Below are 20262 nucleotides of genomic sequence, written 5' to 3'. Positions count from 1 at the left end.
AACCCTTTGTTTTATATTCATCAGAACAAACCCAAGAATGCCTAATTTCAAACAATGCACTGATGAATGCAAGATGAAAAGCTTTGGCAACATGTCTCCCTTTAGCAATATTCAAGCAAAATAGTTAATAGTCAATATTAAAATCCTAAATATTTTTAATGGTGCCACCTTGAATGACGATCAATTTATGATTTTCCATGAGCGTTGAATCTTCTGCTTGCAAAGAATATAATTGCATTGTTTGAGATGAATTTTTAGTGAGGTAATTCTGAAAGTTTTGCTGGACATTTTGGTGATATTCTATTTCTGAAAATCTTGAAGCGATTTATTGTTTTCCAACAATTATTTTTCAATCATATGCTGTATAGCTTTAAAACAAGCCAATTTCTAATCTTTCTGTGACAATAAGCAGAAGGTCAAAGTTATAGCATCCAAGCTTTAAACAAATATTGCCTCAAGCTTTCCCTTGTATTTACTCAGACTGCGATACACATAAATGATAAGTTCACGGATCTTTTAATTTTCAGATGCATAGTAGAAACCGAAAACTTGGAAGAAAGAATAGCAGTTGTCAGTCGAATAATTGAGATCCTGCAGGTTTTCCAAGAACTAAACAATTTTAATGGCGTTTTGGAGGTAGTCAGTGCCATGAATTCATCTCCTGTTTATAGACTGGATCACACATTTGAGGTATGTAATTCAACCAGATACGCAGAATTGCTTGGGAAAATAGAAAACTTTATTTAAGTGTCATGACCACTGGAGCTGGAGTCTAATGCTGCAGTTGTATAGAACGTTGGTTAGGCCGCATTTGCGGTACTGCGTCCAGTTCTGGTCGCCTTACTACTGGAAAGACGTGGAGACCCTGGAGAGAGTGTAGAGGAGGTTTACCAGGATGCTGCCTGGTATGGAAGGACTGGGCTATGAGGAAAGATTGGGCAAATTGGGGCTGCTTTCCCTAGAAAGACGGAGACTGAGGGGAGATCTAATAGAGGTATATAAGACTATGAAGGGTATAGATAGAGTAAACAGTGGTAAGCTTTTTCCTAGATTGGAAACACATTACGAGGGGCCACAGGCTTAGGGTGAGGGGGACGAGGTATAATTTGGATGTTAGAGGGAGGTTTTTCACACAGAGGGCAGTGGGGGTATGGAATGCTCTGCCAAGCAAGGTGGTGGAGGCAGGCACGCTGGAGTTGTTTGAGTTACTTAAATAGGCACATGAGCGGGATGGAGATGGAGGGATATAGGAGGCTGTTCTAAATAAGGTTCAGGAGCCTTGGGATGTCCCTGGGAATCAATTGATTCCTATGGACCTTCCAACATATTTTCTGGCTCACTTTGTTTTACTTTTGAGTTTCTGGGGATTCCCTTGAATGTTTGTATAAGGATGTGCATGGTATTGATGTTTTTCTCTTTTAATCCACAGGTGCTTCGGTCTGCCTTGTTGTCCAACAAGGGGCATACACGCGATGGGTCGTACAAGGGCTGCTCTTGGATGTTTCGGGAGTAGCCTAGTACTTCACGTCGTTAGTGTACGCTTAAACTGGACCAGATGCTGGACAACACGACAGCTCAGTGACTATCACTGTCTGCTGTGCAGATACATGGATTTGGGCCAGTGTCTGCGGGAGTTTGCACATTCTCCCTGTGCTTGCGTAGGTTTTCTCCGGGTGCTCCGGTTTCCTCCTACACCCCAAAGATGTGCTCTTAGGCTGATTGGTGTAACAAATTGTTCCTAAATTAGTCTTGCCTCAATGTGGAATGTCATAGACATAGACAAGGGTCATGGGTGGAGAGAGGACTCATAATGTTAAAATGGCGGTGCGGGTCATTGGGCCGAAGGGCCTGTTTCCCATACTGTGTTCTTTGTTCTTTGACCACATAAAATGTGGTTCTTCAAAGTGGTCCACGAGCTAAGAATTTTAAAGTTTAAAGTTTATTTATTAGTGTCACAAGTAGATTTACATTAACACTGCAATGAAGTTACTGTGAAAATCCCCAAGTCGCCACACTCCGGCACCTGCTCAGGTACACTGAGGGAGAATTTAGCGTGGCCAGTGCATCTAACCAGCTCATCTTTCGGACTGTGGGAGGAAATCGGAGCACCAGGAGGAAACCCACGCAGACACAGGAAGAATGTGCAGACTCCGCACAAACAATGACCCAAGCTGGGAATCAAACCCAGGCCCCTGGCACTGCAAACCACCATGCCAAATTTGTGTGTTTGTATATTAGCTCCCTTATAACATGTAAAATAACCAGCAGCAAAGCTTGGGTCTTTGAACAAGATAACGGTTAGTTTATTACAAAACACTGCTGTAAGTTATTTAAAATTTAAAAAAAGTTACTATCTGAATACATAGATGAGAATAAAAGAGGCTTGTAAGTATGAAATTCACATCAGCTCTTTAAGATGTTATTACAGGCCTGTGACTTCATGTTGAAGTGTTGGTTGCCTGGAGTGAAGGGTTGAAGGTTGAAAAGTTGTGCTCGGCAGCTACGTAGTCAAATAGTTGGAGATTGCCTTTGTAGGTGGACTCAGCAGTTCTGTGGTTATGGCATTTGTCAATTAATGTGACATTTTATAACAGAACAGCAGTTGGTTTCTGAATGCTCTGTTTACCCTGTCAGGGCAAGAACTGTCTCGGATGACGTCTGTCCTTGTTTTCTCTCTGCATAAAATGGCTGTTCTCGGCAGCCTCCACACAATTCAAAATAGCTGTTTTCCCGAATTGTCAAATTATGCTTTCACATTAGAGATTGGGATGCACCAGGCCTTGGGTATAGTCTCACCTACTGTCTTTTAGCCAAAGTAATTAATTTTTCAAATATCTCAGCCATTAATTTTAATGGCTCCCATTCTTCCAGGTTGGGTAAGGTGGGAAAGAACTATTCGCACCTCTAGGCCATTGTAAATGAGTTTGCTTACCCTTGTGGAAATGCACATTGAATTTTAAAGGCCTTTATGTGTCTGGATATGTCTGTTTGCAATCTACTTGGAGCCTTCCAAAAGCTCGATAAACATTGAGGTTGCCAAAAAGGTCAGGTGACTTTTGGCAGCCATTTTTAAGGCTTCTCGGGTCAATTTAAAACAAAGTTCTCTATGAGCTGTATGCTTTGTATAGCACACAAGAAACAAGATACTTTTCACTGTATACTAATACATGTGACAATAAATCAAATCATATAAGAAGGATAAAATAACGGAATATTGTCATTTCAGTTGCTCCTGCATATGACACTCACTCAAGCTGCCCTTTCCCACATTTTCCTTTATGGAAGAAACACATTTCCCACACAGAAAATACAAGTTTTGACATAATACTTACCATGTGGGGAGTCTCAAAAGGATGCAGTCGCTAAAGCGAACATGCCTAATTGTTAGATTGTAGTGCAATGAGTGTGAAAAATGCCATACACGAAATAGAAGTTTGTAATAATGAATAATAACCCTTTATTCAAAGAATGCAGTTAATAGTCTGTAGTTAATTATGTATGTTGTTTTACTAAGTCATAGGGGATATCATAGAAAACATGGTTTGAATTCTGTAAAACTTACCTGAGCTTCAATAAAAGTAAATTTTTATGCAGCCTTTGATGGATGGATGCAAGCTCATGTTGTCCCGATGGCAGGTTTCCAGTCTGAGCCATGGAACATGCTGATCAAAAATTCAGATTTATTTTTATTATTCCAATTATCCTAATAATAGAGGACCGCTTGCTTGATGCTTATATTTTAAAAATATAAATTATAGAGGAAGGATTCACAAGCTTTTAATAAATAATAATAATTCCAATTAAGACATATTTAATATATGTAGATAATTCAGAATATTTTAAAGATCAATTACAATTATAAAGCACTCATCAAATACACAAATTGCCCAACGTGCTGCAAGAAGTGTGATCAAATATGGCTTGGCATTGTCATGTATGGTAATTAGGAGAGGTGACAAAAAGCCCAGTCAAAAAGATTGGTTTTAAGGCGTGCCTTAAAGGAGTAGAATCAGGCAGAGAGGGTTATGGAGATAATTCCAGAGCTTGGGGCCTAGATAGCTGAAGGCACAACGAAACCATGGATGAAAGGAACTCCAGTTCAGAGGTTTGAAGAGCTGGATGAGGGTACAGCAATAGCAAGGGGTAAGGCTATAGAGGGAATTTGGTATTTTTGGTGTTGCTGATCTGGGAACCAATTTAGGCCAACATGATGGATGAACAGGAGTTAGTACAACTTAGAACATATGCAGCCGAGTTTTGGATAAGTTCAAGTTTGAAGGATAGAACATGAGTTGGTGACATAACAAGATTGCTGAATAAAATTTATGGTGGATGTTAGATTCATAAGTATCAATAGGAGCATTGAGTTCAATTCAACTTTAAGTAAAAGTGTATTCAAACACAAGCAATCAAATAGACCAAATTATTAGACCACTTTTCAAATTTGAAGAATTATTTAGTGACACCTCCAAAACCCAACCTGAGTGTGGGAAATCCTTTGATAGTAATTATGTAATGCAACCAATCAATGCTTTAATGCGATTATAATTTGAAAACATGAGATTTATTCTGAACATTGTCACAGAAGGGATAACTAGTTGATGAATCTTAGTTAAAGTTTTGCCTCCTTAACACTGCTGAACTTTGCTGTTTGGGAGCTGAGTAGCAGAAGGCAACATTTGTACTAAAGTCTGAGATTTACATTTGGACTCTGAAACCATTAGGTGCTGAGGTAGACTGTCATTTTTGAGATCTACTCTACTCAGTGCACCATTGATTCAGTTTACTTGCCATCTTTAGCATCACTTCAAAATGGGAAAGACCTTGTAGCACATTAAAGGTGCTATGTAAATTCAGCCCAGATTGTACCACAGAACCACAGAGTAGCAAAGGAAGTATCACTGACCACTTTTAAAATTTAATGGTCATGCATCTAGAGTAGTGTTTACAGCTATGGTCACTGTGTTTAAGATAAGGGGCAATGGAAATAATTTAGGGAAGTAAAAGGATGTCTTGCCCCTGGTGGAAAACTAGAAATCATGACGATAAATCAAGATATCACAACTTGCCCATGGCTTAGAGAATAACATCTTCGTACTTGGTCATCAACTTAATGGATATGGCATGACTTTAGCACAGTAAATTATTAATTGAAATATTCAAATAGTAATTGCATCAAGTCCAAATTCAGTATTGACTAGGTTTGTAGATTGATAGGGATGAAAGTGAACAAGTTGATTGATGGACAAATGGATTTTTATCAGTGTTGCCTACTAAGCATATATTCTTCATTTCTTACGTTCATAGCAAATACCAAGTCGACAAAAGAAAATTTTAGAAGAGGCTCATGAATTGAGTGAAGATCACTATAAAAAGTATTTGGCTAAACTCAGATCCATCAACCCTCCATGTGTGCCTTTCTTTGGTAAGCTTTGTTACCCTTTTTCTGTGGCAACTGATGTTATGTAAAGTCATTTTCATAACAGCCATAAGTAATACGACATAAATGTGTCACATGATTCTTGTTGCATTGGTAGTCAGTTTCACTTTTATCCACTTAATTCCTTTATTCATTGCTATTTCTTTGTCCTAATATGGATAGTTTGGAGAAATTTTCTGCTCATTCAGTGCTGGATGTCTGATAATTTAGCAAAAATGAAGGAGTTGAGAGAGGTGGTGATGAGGTGGAATTAGCTGTTGACAACATACATACAAAAACTAACGTTGCATTTTTAGATGATATTGCTGCAATGCAGCATATGGATGAGAATTGGGAGGGAACCAAGAATAAGTTATTGTGGGACACCAGAGGTAATTGTGCAAGAGTGGGAAGAAAAGCTATTGTAAGTGATAATTAAGAAAGCCCACCAACACCTTTTATTTTCTCTGAAGACTAAGAAAATTTGACATGTCAGCTACGACTCTCACCAATTTTTACAGATGCACCATGGAAAACATTCTTTTTGGTTGTATCACAGCTTGGCATGGCTCCTGCTCTGCCCAAGACCACAAAGAACTACAAAAGGTCATGAATGTAGCCCAATCCATCACGCAAACCAGTCTCTCATCCACTGACTCTGTCTACACTTGCTGCTGCCTCGGCAAAGCAGCCAGCATAATTAAGAATCCTGTGCATCCCGACATTCTCTTTTCCACCACCTTCCGTTGGGAAAAAGATAAAGTCTGAGATCATGTACCAACCGACTCAAGGACAGCTTCTTTCCTGCTGCCATCAGATATTTGAATGGGCCCACCTCACATTAAGTTGATCTTTCTCCCTAGCTGTGACTAAAATACTGCATTCTTTACTCTCTCGTTTCCTTCTCTATGAACAGTATGCTTTGTCTGTATACACGCAAGAAACAATACCTCTCACTATATACTAATACATGTGACAATAATAAATCAAATCAAATCTCACCCAGGCCCTATTCCCATAACCCACATATTTACTCTGCTAATAATCCCCCTGACATTCAGGGCAATTTAGCATGGCCAGTCAACCTAACCCACACATTTTGGAATGTGGGAGGAAACCCACACAGACACGGGGAGCGTGTACAAACCACATGGACAGTCACCAGGTGCTTGGCATTGTGAGGTAGCAGTGCTAATCACTGTGCCACAGTGCCTGTAACCTGGAGAACAATTTTAAATTTCTGGGTGGGAATCCCTAGAAATATTGACCATGGGATGGGATTCTCTGCTTTAACTTCCAAATGACAATGTCAGCTACCTAAATGAAGTGCCATCCTATCAGAAATTGTTTTAAATTAACCAAAACCAACTGAAACGATGTGATTGTAAGTGTTAATTTCTAATAGAATATAGAATTCCTAAAGATGTTATTTACAGCACCCAGGATGCCTCGCACCATATAAAAAAATACATGAGAATCCCCTCTTTGACTTCCACACGTTTGCATTTTTTATGTCAGCTCTTCTTCTTTATCACTATTGTCTACTCTCACTTCCTCTTACTTTATTGTTTCTCTGATTTATTCTCTCATAGCCGAATTTTATTCTTAATGTTAGCAATTTCTGTCACTATCCCTTGTTTTCTATTTGCGCTCTTGCCTTCCTCTGTAGCAGCTGGTCTTACGTACAAGGAGTTAAATGGAGCAAATTAATTTTGGACAGTGTAAAACTGAAAAGGATGGTAGACCTTTTTTAAAGCACTCTGTTCAAAATGTATTTTTACAACCAAACAGGGATTCTTTCTGCCAAAAGCAAGCCTGAAAAATGCCATGATGACTTCTTTGGGCTAGAAATGTCAGATTTGGCTAAATGTTTAATGGTTTGGATTGCTGACTCCAGTCTGAGAACCTGTGTTCTGGGGTGTATATAAGGTAAATCAGTGATTCTCAAGTGGTCTGCTGCAGGCATGTTAGGCTCAGAGGTCATCGATGTCTGGTAGACTCCGAGCCCTGACCTTGGAAAGGTTTGAGGCCCAATCCTGACTCACAGGGCTCCTGTCCTGTTCCTTCTCTTCTGTGTCTGTCTCCTCCCCTGGTGAGTGAATCCTTTTTTCGCCAGCGTTGGGAGCTGCAGCTTACGCTCTTGCGTACATGCCCAGCACTGGTGAAAGGGAGAGGAGTTCCCTCAGTGATGGTAAATGGCAGGAACTGGACACTCAAATTCCAAATGTGTCCTTTTGAACTTATTAGCAGAATCTGATAGAGAGAGATGGCTCAAACCTCCAACTGCTGCTGTTTGTCAGGTGAGCTGGACCTGCTGAAACAGGGTGTATCCACAGCTCTTAATGAGGTAAAATTGGAGGTAGTTTCAGTTAAAAACTGATGTGTAATATTGGGAATGACTTTAAAGCATAGAACACACATCCCAAGAATTAAAGGTAAACTTCATAAGACCCTTGTCAGACCCCACTTGGGGTACTGTGCTCAGTTCTGGTCGCCTCACTGTAGAAGGATGTGGAAGCTATTGAAAGGGTTCAGAGGAGATTTACAAGGATGTTGCCTGGATTGGTTGGCATGCCTTATGAGGATAGGTTGAGGGACCTAGGTCTTTTCTCCCTGAAGAGACGAAGGATGAGAGATGACCTGATAGAAGTTTATAAGATGCCGAGAGGTATAGATAGGGTGGATACTCTGAGGCTATTTCCCAAGGCTGAAATGGTCGCTACGAGAGGACACAGGTTTAAGGTGCTGGGGAGTAGGTACAGAGGAGATGTCGGGGTAAGTTTTTCACTGAAGGTGGTCAGTGAGTGGAATTGGCTGCCATCGGTGGTGGTGGAGGCGAACTTGTTGGGGTCTTTTAAGAGACTTCTGGACGCATACATGGGATTTAATGGGATTGAGGGTTACAGATAGGCCTGGTAGTAGGCACAACTTGTGGGCCAAAGCACCTGTTTGTGCTGTAGTGTTCTATGTTCTATGAATTGCTCATTTTGTTTTTGAGGATGTGGTTATCTAAAAAAATTTGTGTAGTTCGAAAATATTGTTTCAAATCTTAATTTGGTCAATAGGCCTTAAATATATAAAATTAATTCATAACTTAAACCAACTGACAACTTATTTCATTATTTAGGAATCTATCTGACTAACATTTTGAAAACTGAGGAAGGTAATCCAGATTTCCTGAAAAGACATGGTAAAGAGTTGATAAATTTCAGTAAGAGAAGGAAAGTGGCAGAAATAACAGGAGAGATCCAGCAGTACCAAAACCAGCCATACTGTTTACGAGTAGAGCAAGACATTAAGGTGAGTTTTAGGGGTAGAAACTTGATGTATGCATCAACAGTTCAATAAATAAATTAATAATGCACTGATTAAATTTTTTGAGGATTTTTAAAATTTAATACACTTCTTGTATTTTGTATCATTGCAACATGTATACTACCATTTATATTGCCCCCAGTACAGAAGATGGAGTAGTCTGAACCACAGAAGTTACACATGCTGTTTGAGTTAACTGGTAACGTCAGTAGGAGATGCATTCAAATTGCAGAAAACTGAGTTTTTAAAGTTGTGTTTTCTTTAGTTTCCCTTCTCGAAAGAACATTTCAACGCTACATAATGCTTTATTTAATAATTCAGCTAAACGTAGAAATCAGTTGAAAGACGGATCCCCTTTAATGGATATTCCAGGCATGGCAACTCGAATAAAATGATGAATTTTATCAGGACAAAGAAAATCTTTGTTGATTTTAGATATTTCAGTTTGTAAGTTAAAAACTGTTTAACTTTCGGTGAATTCCAATACCTAAAATGTCTGCAATGAACTGAAATAAAGTACAGTTTTAATATATTGCCCTATTTAAATTATATATCAGTGATACTTTTTCAATGATAAAATTGGAAAAGTACATAATTGTCTGAAATTGTGTGGATCGACGCACTGACCCTGTTATTCTGATTTGAGCAGTTGTTGGTAAATAGGAGGGTGGCACGGTGACACAGTGGTTAGCATTGCTGTCTCACAGACCCAGGAGTCTAGGTTCAATTCCAGCTTGGGTGACTCTGTGGAGTTTGCACATTCTCCCTGTGTCTGCATGAGTTTCCACTGAGTGCTCAGGTTTCCTCCCACAGTCCAAAGATACGCAGGTTAGGTTGATTGGCTGTGCTAAATTGCCCCAAGATGTGTAGGTTACAGGGATTAGCGAGGTAAATACATGATGTTATGAGGATAGAGCCTGGATGGAATTGCTGTCAAATAGTGCAGTCTCAATGGGCTGAATGGCTTCCTCCTGTATTATAGGGATTTGATGATTCAAAGTCAAATACTTAAGTGGGTATTTTGGAAGAAGAGATTATATAACTTTTTATGAAGATTTGTTTGATTTTATTTTTTCCAACTCAAATTTTCTGTCCTGAGAATTAAACTTGTGTCAATAATCGCATTTTACCTGAGAGGTAAAAGAAGTTGTTCAAAGTTTAATTATTAGTGTCACAAGTAGGCTTACATTAACACTGCAATGCAGTTACTGTGAAAATTTCCAAGTCGCCACACTCTGGCACTTGTTTGGGTACACTGAGGGAGAATTTAGCTTGGCCAATGCACCTAACCTGCATGTCTTTTGGACTGTGAGAAGAAATCGGATTACCTGGAGGAAACCTGCAGAGATGAGGAGAGCGTGCAAACTCCATACAGTGACTGAAGCTGGGAATCAAACCTGGGTCACTGGTGCTGTGAGGCAGCAGTGCTCACTGCTGTGCATGGTGTGGTTATAATCTACCACCATTGCTACTTTCAAAAGGTTTCTAGTGCACACATCTCCATTTTGACAAAGAGTTTTTGTTTAATTTTACAGAAGTTTTTTGAAAATTTAAATCCAATGGGTAATACTTTGGAGAAAGAATTTACAGATTACTTGTTCAATAAGTCTTTGGAAATAGAACCTCGTAATGCCAGATCTTTACCTAGATTTGTAAGTATTTGTTTTCATCATTTATTCATACTAAAACTGGAGGCAGTGCATTTTTTTTTTGTTAACTTTTTTGCTTTAAGACTTTCATTGATTATCTTAATGATTCATCCACTTCAGGTTTATCCTTGAATTATTTGGATTGCAACACTCTGTTACAAAACCTGTAAATCCACACAAAGCATGCACTTCTACTTTTCCTGCAAACTTGTTCATCACCTGGTAAATCAAGTGGCTTACATATGAATGCATTGTTCACTTTGAGATTTTTCAGAAAAAGATGGTTTCACAAACCTTAAGTTTGTCCAAGCCCAAAACAGCAACAGCTTTTGTTATTACAGCTCGTACTTGTACAATATACACCAGCTGAAACTGTAACAATACTGCAATCTTAGGGCAATCTTAGTACCATCTGACAGTGGAGCAGCAAATACTTCATCAGGGATGTCATCATTTATGCAACCTCTTACTTTCTTTAACTTCAAGAATACCTTCATCAGATGTTTCCCCTACAGCTAATGCCAAGCACATGAAGCACTGAAGTATGAAGACTTTAACTTCAGTGAGCAACGATACTGCAGCCCCTGAAGTGCCAAGTTGCCAATAATTGCCTGCCGTGCTAAGTTTACTCCAGTGAAAATTTTGCAGCCATGTGAGACATTGCCTCACAATGGTTGAGCTGATACTAAAATAAAGAACCAGACTGTGCTATAAGCAAAAAATTGTCACTGATTTTTAAAGGCAAAGTAATTGATTAATATCAGCAGGGAGAGAGAACAGAGTTAACATTTCATGTCCGTTTGACTCTTCATCAGAACTGAGATGGAAAATCTGAGAAATACTATACTGTAGCTGTAAGAGATTGCAGCAAAAGTATAGTGTAGTCTTAAGAACAAGAGATAGGTGACCAGGTGTGGGGGAGGGAGAAGGAGTTTTTTTTGCATTGAGACAAAAATGTATGAGATATAAAAAAAAAGTTAAGATGGAGAAAGCTCACAACCTGAAGTTGTGATCGATGCTGTGTCCCGAAGTCCAGAATGTGTCTAATCAGAAAATGAGATGTTGCTCCTCTACCTTGTGCTGAGCTTCACTGGAGCATTGCAATAGGCCAAGGACAGATGAATGGCCATGAGAGCAACTGCTGAGTTAAAATTGCAAGCAACTGGAAGGTTGAGGTCATGGAGATCCCTCAGTGACACCATTCCTTCTAATCCCATCCCTTGCCATGTATTCATTAGACATTTAGCATCAGAGAGGGGCAGGTCACTGAATGTACACATTCAGCAACCTGCCTCTCTCTGACGCTGAATGTTCTGCACTGTCCCCTTACATCCTCACATTAATTCATTAGACATTTAGCATCAGAGAGGGGCAGGTCACTGAATGTACACATTCAGCAACCTGCCTCTCTCTGACGCTGAATGTTCTGCACTGTCCCCTTACATCCTCACATTAATAAATTTTGGGCTCAGCACAATGCCTTTTTCATCATCTCCATGTCCATACACACTTGCTTGGACAAGACAAGGAGTCTTCCCAAGTTCAATAGATATTTTCCCTTGCCCTCACTATTCTCCTCCTTGGAGTCTACCCTCTGGCTTTGTACCTGCTCTTGATCTTTTCACTGACAACCATTAGCGAAACATCTGCTGTCTCAGTTTCTCTACCCCTGTCACTAACTCTAACCTGTCTCCTTCTGAATTTGCTACACTCTGTTCTCTTAGGTCCAACCCTGACATTGTGATCTAACCTGCTGACAAAGTTTAAAGTTTATTTATTAGTGTTACAAGTATGTTTACATTAGCACTGCAATGAAGTTACTGTGAAAATCCCCTCTGGACACTTTTGTATCTCTCCCCTCTCGTCTTAAACCTATGCCCTCTAGTTTTAGACTCGCCTACCTTTGAAAAAAGATATTGACTATCTAGTTGATGTATTCCCTCATTATTTTAAAGATCTCTATAAGATCACCTCTCAGCCTCCTACGCTGCAGAGAAAAAGTCCCAGTCTATCCAGCCTCCTCTTATAATTCAAACTATCAAGTCCCAGTCTCACCCTAGTAAATCTTTTCTGCACTCTTTCTCATTTAATAATATCCTTTCTATAATAGGGTGACCAGAATTGCACACAATATTCCAAGCGTGGTCTTACCAATGTCTTGTATAACTTCCAACAAGACGACCCAACTTGTGTATTCAGTGTTCTGAATACAATGGCGAATGTCTTCTTCACCATTCTGTTCACCTGTGACTCCACTTTCAAGGAGTTATGAACATGTACCATTAGACCCCTTTGTTCTGTAACTCTCCCCAGTGCCCTACCATTAACAGAGTAAGTCCTGCTTTCAATCTACCAAAATACATCACCTCACATTTGTTTAAATTAAACTCATCTGCTATTCGTCAGCCCACTGGCCCAATTGATCAAGATCCCATTGCATTGGAATAACTTTCTTCACTGTCCACTATGCCACCAATCTTAGTGTCATCTGCAAATTTAGTAACCATGCCTCCTATATTCTCATCCAAATTATTAATATAAATGACAAGTAACAGTGGACCCAACACTGATCCCTGAGGCACATTGCTCGTCACAGGCCTCCAGTTTGAAAAACAACCCCCTCCAACCACCCTCTGGCTTTTGTGAAGAAACCAATTTTGTATTCATTTAGATACCTCACTCTGGATCCCATGAGATTTAACCTCATGCAACAACCTACCATGCCTTGTGAAAGGACTTGCTTTGCTAAAGTCCATGTAGACAACATCAACTGCGCTGCCGTCATCTACCTTCTTAGTTGCCCTTTCAAAAAAACTCAAATTTGTGAGACATGATTTCCCACTCACTAAGCAATGCTGACTGTCCCTGATCAGTCCTCGTGTCTCTAAATACCTGTAGAGCCTGTCTCTCAAAATATCTTTCAACAATTTGCCCACCACAGATGTGAGGCTCACTGGCCTGTAGTTCCTAGGCTAATCCCTCAATCCCACACAGCCTTCTTCTACCACCTTCTGAAATTACATAAACAGGACTGCCCTGTGGTAGTCTCATCGTGTCAGCAGGAAAATGGAAAGGAAATGTTACACTTTTGTTGCAATCTCTTCCAGCTACTGTATAGCATCTAACAGATTTTCCCCCTCTCAGTTCTGATGAACATCCAAGTGGACTTGCAACAATAACTCCGCGCTCCCTCCCCACAGATGCTGTCAGCCCTGATAAGTTTTTGCAGCATTCTCTGTTTCAGATTCCACAGTATTTCACTTATTTGGTGAATATCAGTCTTCTGGAGAAAGAATTGAAGGCTTGGCTGAGTGGGTGGGAAAATAACCTGAACATTCAACTGCAGTATTTTTAACAAAGGTGTTTCTTTTGATTTTCTTCTATGATCTGTTAATCAAGATTGGACTCAGTCTACATTGCAGTTAGGATCAATGGAATATGAGGTGCAGTTAACCATGAAGAAAAATCAAAATAAACACAAGTGGCTGGAGAATAATAGAAATCCCTTTATTTCACAGCTGAATCTTTTATGCGGCACTGCATGTTGAACATGTTACAAATCAAGGGCTTCAAGCACAATGTAGCGGGTTGTAATGATTTCTGCTTGCTGGGAAGTCTCAGCAACTTCAAACCAAAGGTGTGCATACATTGGGGCTGAGTGCACAACTGGGCAGACTGGAATCTGTGTGTGTTGTTCTCCCCCCCCCCCCCCCCCCCCCCCACTGCCCCCCACGCACACGTACACACCAAACACAAGGGTCTGCTCTCCTCTGCAGCTTCTGACAGGGAGAAAGGAAAATCTCTGCTGCAGAATGGAGTGCTGCACTGATTTAAAATCCTGCCAGGTGACCGGGGAGCACGGACATTAAAGTTACCTGACCACTTCAGGCACTGCTGACAGAGAGGAATGCAGAAATTGATCACAGGGCTGCCTGAAATCACCATGCCAAGGGTGATATTCAGGTCTGCCAGAGCTAGAGTGGGCAGTCCAGCCACGACACTCCCATCATGGTGAAGAGGTCAACCTCCAGGATCCTTGAGGAGCCCTTCCTCTGAAGCTTGGCAGTAGCAGAGGGACAAATGGCCACTGGACCTACCTCCTCAAGCCCCCATGGAGCCTGGCGCCAGACCAGGGTATCGGTTTTGGGGCCATTGCACTGCCAAGGTGTGTGGTCTGAATGGGTCTCGGGGGAGAAAGGGCAGTGTGGATGGATAAACTTCATGCCTGCATGGTGTGAGTTTGAATATGCCTAGTGTTCCCACCCACTCCAGCAGGGAGTGTGTATGTGTGGGTGGGGGGGGGAGGGGGGCGGCAGTGTGGAATAGTTTGAGTTGAAGCCAATTTGGCACCTGGCACTAAACCCACTTTCCTGCTGACTCCCGATTTTCTTGGCCTTCGTGACCAGGGCAAGCGGACCCAGAGATTCTCTAGAGTTTCTTTAAGGCCTATGTATAAAAAGGTAGTATCGCAGTTCATTTCAGATGCTCAAGTAGAACTAAATGAGTAGTATGATGATCACAGATTGGTCATTTGAAGCATTCTTGTCTTATTGTTAACTTTTTCAGTTATTGTCTATGAGGGCTATAATCAGTTGGTATGAAAACTTCTTGGTTTACTTTGTCGAAGAATGTGAAAATGCCAATTGAGGCAAGCACACATTGAATTTTAATACTTCAATTCCTTAACTTTTTAATAATTGATGAGCCATGAAATTTAACTCATATTCCATAAGTTCACGAACCTTGGTCATGATTATTAAACGTGGAAATGATAAAGATGTGAATCTTTTGTATTTACATATTTTATTATTTTACTTTCAACTTCTAATGATATACTGATTGCAGACGTGTTCTGGCATTGACACTGTTAAATGCTGTTACCTCACAGATCTCTTTCCATCTGTGTTTAGACATCCCACAGATAATAAAATATTTTACTACAATGGACTCATGGAATGTATTAATTTTTTGATGATTTAATACCTGAGTTTAGAATATTTTAAAATAACTTGGAATTTTACCTTAATATGGATCTAAAGTTTATGAATGAGCTTTTATTTTACCGCAGTTTCTATTTGGAAATGTGACTTAAATGACTTCCTTTTAATTGACCTTCACAATTAAAATATTTATAGGCAAAAAAATTTAATTATCCACTGAAATCTCCGGGTGTTCGGCCATCTAATCCCAGACATCCAGGGTCAGGCACCTTGCGTGGACATCCCACACCTCTACAGCAGGAGCCACGGAAAATCAGTTACAGCCGAATCACAGAAAATGAGACTGAAAGTATAGCATCAGCACCAAATTCCCCACGTACACCGCTGACGCCGCCACCTGCTTCTGCAGCATCCAGCTCGACAGACGTTTGCAGTGTGTTTGGGGACTCTGATCCAGCTAGTCCATTCTATTCAAGTATGTCAGTTAATTTTGGCAACTGCTTGGTCACAAAATAAATTTACTGAAAGTAGTTTGTATTTGTGAAGCAAATGTGAACATGATTGACATCTGTGGCATTGATATGTATGTATCTTTACATATTCACAGTTTTACTTGCATGGAAAACTGAAATTGATAGAATTTATAGCCAAATTTGAGATTCATGGATAAGCAACAAAGAATAATTTAAGAAGATTTAAAGTAACCAAAAGATTGACATTGTTTGCATGAGGAGATCATTTTCTCAGTCAATATATTGCTATTTTAGCAAGGAAGGTAGTGCTTTATGATTTGATGTGGGAATAAAGTTTGGTAGGTATGCAAGTTAACACTGAGGATTAGTTGGAAACTGTAATCTAAATTTAATTGATGTTAGTTTGAAGGCAGAAAGATAAATCAATATGTTGTAAACCCGACAGTTTACTGAAAAATTATGGTTATTAAAAAAGGGCTTGATGTTAATAGAATATCAATTATGTTTAATTATTTGCAGTTGGAAGGCAGTCAATGGGATTTCACTTGAGAACATATGAAAACACACTTATTGAAACTAGTGTGGCTGAGTTTAGGACATGTATGCTTATGAAGCTGCAATCTCTAAATTAATGCAAGATTGAGTTAAAGATTAGGTCCGGCTTTCTGGATTAAATCACCTGGCTACATTAAATGGGAACAAAAAATAGCAAATACAGCTTTACACAATTATGGAAAAAGGAGCTAGAAAGAGTTCAAATCAAGGTCTTCAATTCTAGGACAGAAAAAGGTATATTGAAGGCTCACTTTTATTCGGGTTAGATTCATCTAGCACTGTAGGATATCAAAACTGATAGTGGGAGAATTCTATTTGAAGACCAGGCTAACCTCATATGATCAAGAAAAAAGCCCAAGGCTCATCTAAAGTAGTCCTTCGTTTAGTTTTGGTCTACTTGGGCAAAGCTGACATCGTCATTTTAAGTGCCACCAAAGTTTTGTGACTGCAAACTTGTCTTAAATGAGATCAATCTAAAATGGAGTTAGTTTATGTATCTTTCACTGCTGTGATATGATGATGAATATTATTCAGAGTAGGTATTCCATTCCAGGTCGGATAGACTTTTAAAGTACAAAGTCCATTTTTTTCCAGAACTGGACGCTAAACCAGATGAATACTTGTTTGTAGAACTCATTGAAATATATTCAAAATAAATTAACTCTGGTTCTCCTCCCTCTCCTGTTTGACATGACTGCTGTGAATTGCAAATTTTGATTTCAGTGTTATGCCCCAGAACAAAAAAGTGCTTTCTTAGATTTTTGTTCAGGCCCTTGGGATGTTGATGCTCAAATTATTTCCATCACACTATAATGTTCAGAAATAGACACACTTCATCTGTGAACTCTTGTCATTTATTCTGAAAATTTTTGAGTGTCAAGCTAGGTAATTCTTTTAATTTGATGATGCATTTTTTAGTAGTTTTATTGGAAAGTAATGTGGACCTAGATGCATTTTAGGAGGGAGAGAAATCGTGACAACTTAGTGAGGTAAAATCTCCTTTTATTTGAGCTTAACTTCAATGAATACTGCAAGGTAGTTTTGAATTTGAGTTGTAAAACACTATTTATGCAATTTCTTCTGCGTTTTCATGGGTCATATGCCCAAGTTGGGATTGGGCAGTGATTGGGAGAACCTCTATGGTAATACAGCATTTCCATGTGTTGATGTAAAGAATATGTTTGTAGCACAGTTGTGGAGCCTTTACGCTGTTTTTATCACAATGCTAATATTTATCATACTCACTAAATGGAGAATTTTTTGTAAATTAATTTTTCTTTAATTGGGCTTCCTATATGGTAGCCTAATCAAAAGAAAAGGCAAATAATATGCCTATCAATTGTAAATATCCATTTTGTCAATAATTCTAGGTCATTTTATTTGTTATTCTATTTACATAATTGATTTGATTTCTCCCCATCACCCAAGATATTTTGGGGTACCTACATTTTTTTAGTGCTAAATTGTGTTCAGATTAAAATTCAAATATCTCTGAATTGCTGGTATATAGCCGGTAGCAAATTAGCACTCAAATTAAACAGCCAACAACATCAAGAAGCTTACAGCTCACATTTGCAAATGATAAAAATGGCTAAATCTGCTTGGCTGTGCCATCCTTAGTTTTTCTCTATTTTCTTCCACAGGCAGTGATACCATATTTGCCCCAGTTTCACTGGCCCATGGTGCAAGTTAGTATTGGGCTTTAATGTTGCATACTTAATACGCAGCACGCTTTTTAAAGCTGACCATGCACTGTCTTTTATGCTTAAAAGCAGCTTTGTTTTAACATAGATGACAGCATGCATGCTAGAACATTGAAAATGTTCGCTTTCCTTTGGCCTATAATTCCAAATGCATCTGGATTTTCTCAACAGTTTTTGTATTCAAACGGTTTAAACTTAAAAGCATTATAATCAAAAGTTAATCAAGTCCATTTAGATTTGGTGGACTACTTTTTTAAAATTTGAGTTTTTGTTTTCCATCTAATTTTAAGCAGAAAAGTGCCTTATTGTATATTGCAATTTCTGCATTTAGCATTTGGGTTTTATATTGTAATACATTTAATATTTTTATAAGAACATTTTATAGTATATTATTACATAGCCTTATCCTAGAACTTGGATAAAGCTTCAAATGCTTTTAATATGACTTTAATTTCAGTCATTACTGTAAGTTAACCTTCAATTTGCATGTTTATTGTTGCACTTCCCTTCTAGTTTTGTAGTGAAATTTGAAATGCAGGTTACCTTAATTCAATGCATGTATTAGAATGTGAACACAGCGCTTAATCACTTGATAGTAAATGTTCAAGGCAGCTTTTGAACCATGCTAATAGAATTAATTTGCACTTTAAAGCTTTGTGTGATATGAATGCTTTGTGTACTATTGTTAGCAAAACTGCATTGTTCTTTATCACAGGGCCAGCATCAATCTCCTCAATAATGAGCTGCAATAAAACTATTGATGAAGCTCACATCCCCCCTCCTGTTCCACCACGTAGACGACCTGAATCTGCCCCAGCAGAATCTTCCCCATCCAAGGTAAGACATCCTAAATATTAACTACAATATCATCTATCCCACAGTGTGAAAGATTTCCCAGTATGTCTTATCCACAAAAATCAGGCCTCTTTATTGCTTTCTTCAAATCATCAGTAAAATCATAGGAGTCATCAGTTGTACCATAACTACTCTTACTGTAACCTCCCTGGTGTTCAATTTGAGTTCTGCCAGATTGGTACCCTGGCTTGTGACCTTTAACACAATAAGAAATCTCACTAATAGCAGGTTAAAGTCCAACAGGTTTATTTGATAGCAAAAGTCACTAGCTTGTGGACCACTGCTCCTCCATCAGGTAAGTGGGAGTTCTGTTCACAAACAAGGTATATAAAGAGACAAACTCAATTTACAAAATAATGGTTGGACTGCGAGTCCTTAAAGGTAATCAAGTCTTAAAGGTACAGACAATGTGAGTGAAGAGAGCGTTAAGCGTGAGCTGAAGAGATGTGTATTGTCTCCAGCCAGAACAGTTAGTGAGATTTTGCAAGCCCAGGCAAGTCATGGAGGTTACAGATAATGTGACATGAACCCAAGATCCTGGTTGAGGCCATCCTCATGTGTGCGGAATTTGGCTATCAGTCTCTGCTCAGCGATTCTGCTTTGTCGTGTGTCATGAAGGCTGCTTTGGAGAATGCTAACCCAAAGGTCAGAGGCCAAATGCTTGTGACCGCTAAAGTGCCTGGTGATTGTCAAGCGGTGTTCATCTGTTGTCGTAGCGTCTGCATGGTCTCCCCAATGTACCAAACCCCAGGACGCCCTTTCCTGCAGCGTATCAGGTAGACAACATTGCAAGAGCATGTACCATGTACCTGGTGGATGGTGTTCTCATGTGAAACGATGGCATCCATGTCAATGATTTGGCATGCCTTGCAGAGGTTGTGTGATGTCATGGTCACTGTTCTCCTGAAGGCTGGGTAGTTTGCTGAGGACAGTAGTCTGTTTGAGGTTGTGCGGTTGTTTGAAGGCAAGAAGTGGGAGTGTGAGGATGGCCTTGGCAAGATACTCGTTGTCATCAGTGACATGTTGAAGGCTCCGGAGAAGATGTCGTAGCTTCTCCGTGCCAGGGAAGTATTGGACAATGAAGGGTACTCTGTCCACTATGTCCCGTGTTTGTCTTCTGAGGAGGTTGGTGCGTATTTATTTTGCTGTGGCGCGTCGGAACTGTCAGTCGATGAGTCGAGCGCCATACCCTGTTCTTATGAGGGTATCTTTCAGCGTCTGGAGGTGTCTGTTGCAATCCTGCTCATCTGAGCAGATCTTGTGTATGTGGAGGGCTTATCCATAGGGGATGGCTTCTTTAACATGTTTAGGGTGGAAGCTGGAGAAGTGGAGCATCGTGAGGTTATCCTTGGG

At 39.6% G+C, this 20262-nt stretch overlaps 1 protein-coding gene across 2 annotated transcripts in view; it reads left to right on the top strand.

The window, feature by feature from the left end:
* The window catches only part of sos1 (son of sevenless homolog 1 (Drosophila)), a 249865-nt gene that overhangs the window by 218332 nt on the left and 11271 nt on the right, over positions 1 to 20262 (top strand). Inside the window, exons 16-22 of one of the 2 annotated variants that reach the window (XM_080200166.1) lie at positions 528 to 690; positions 5308 to 5425; positions 8547 to 8719; positions 10270 to 10386; positions 15519 to 15798; positions 17995 to 18039; positions 18770 to 18891. In XM_080200166.1, the coding sequence (XP_080056292.1) occupies positions 528 to 690; positions 5308 to 5425; positions 8547 to 8719; positions 10270 to 10386; positions 15519 to 15798; positions 17995 to 18039; positions 18770 to 18891 (1018 nt within the window). The remainder of the gene's footprint in view (positions 1 to 527; positions 691 to 5307; positions 5426 to 8546; positions 8720 to 10269; positions 10387 to 15518; positions 15799 to 17994; positions 18040 to 18769; positions 18892 to 20262) is intronic. The other variant, XM_080200167.1, reaches the window with a different exon arrangement.

This window comes from Carcharhinus amblyrhynchos, chromosome 12, assembly GCF_965287045.1.
Source record: "Carcharhinus amblyrhynchos chromosome 12, sCarAmb.v2.hapA, whole genome shotgun sequence".
Taxonomy (NCBI): domain Eukaryota; kingdom Metazoa; phylum Chordata; class Chondrichthyes; order Carcharhiniformes; family Carcharhinidae; genus Carcharhinus; species Carcharhinus amblyrhynchos.
This window is presented reverse-complemented; position numbering and strand designations above follow the sequence as displayed.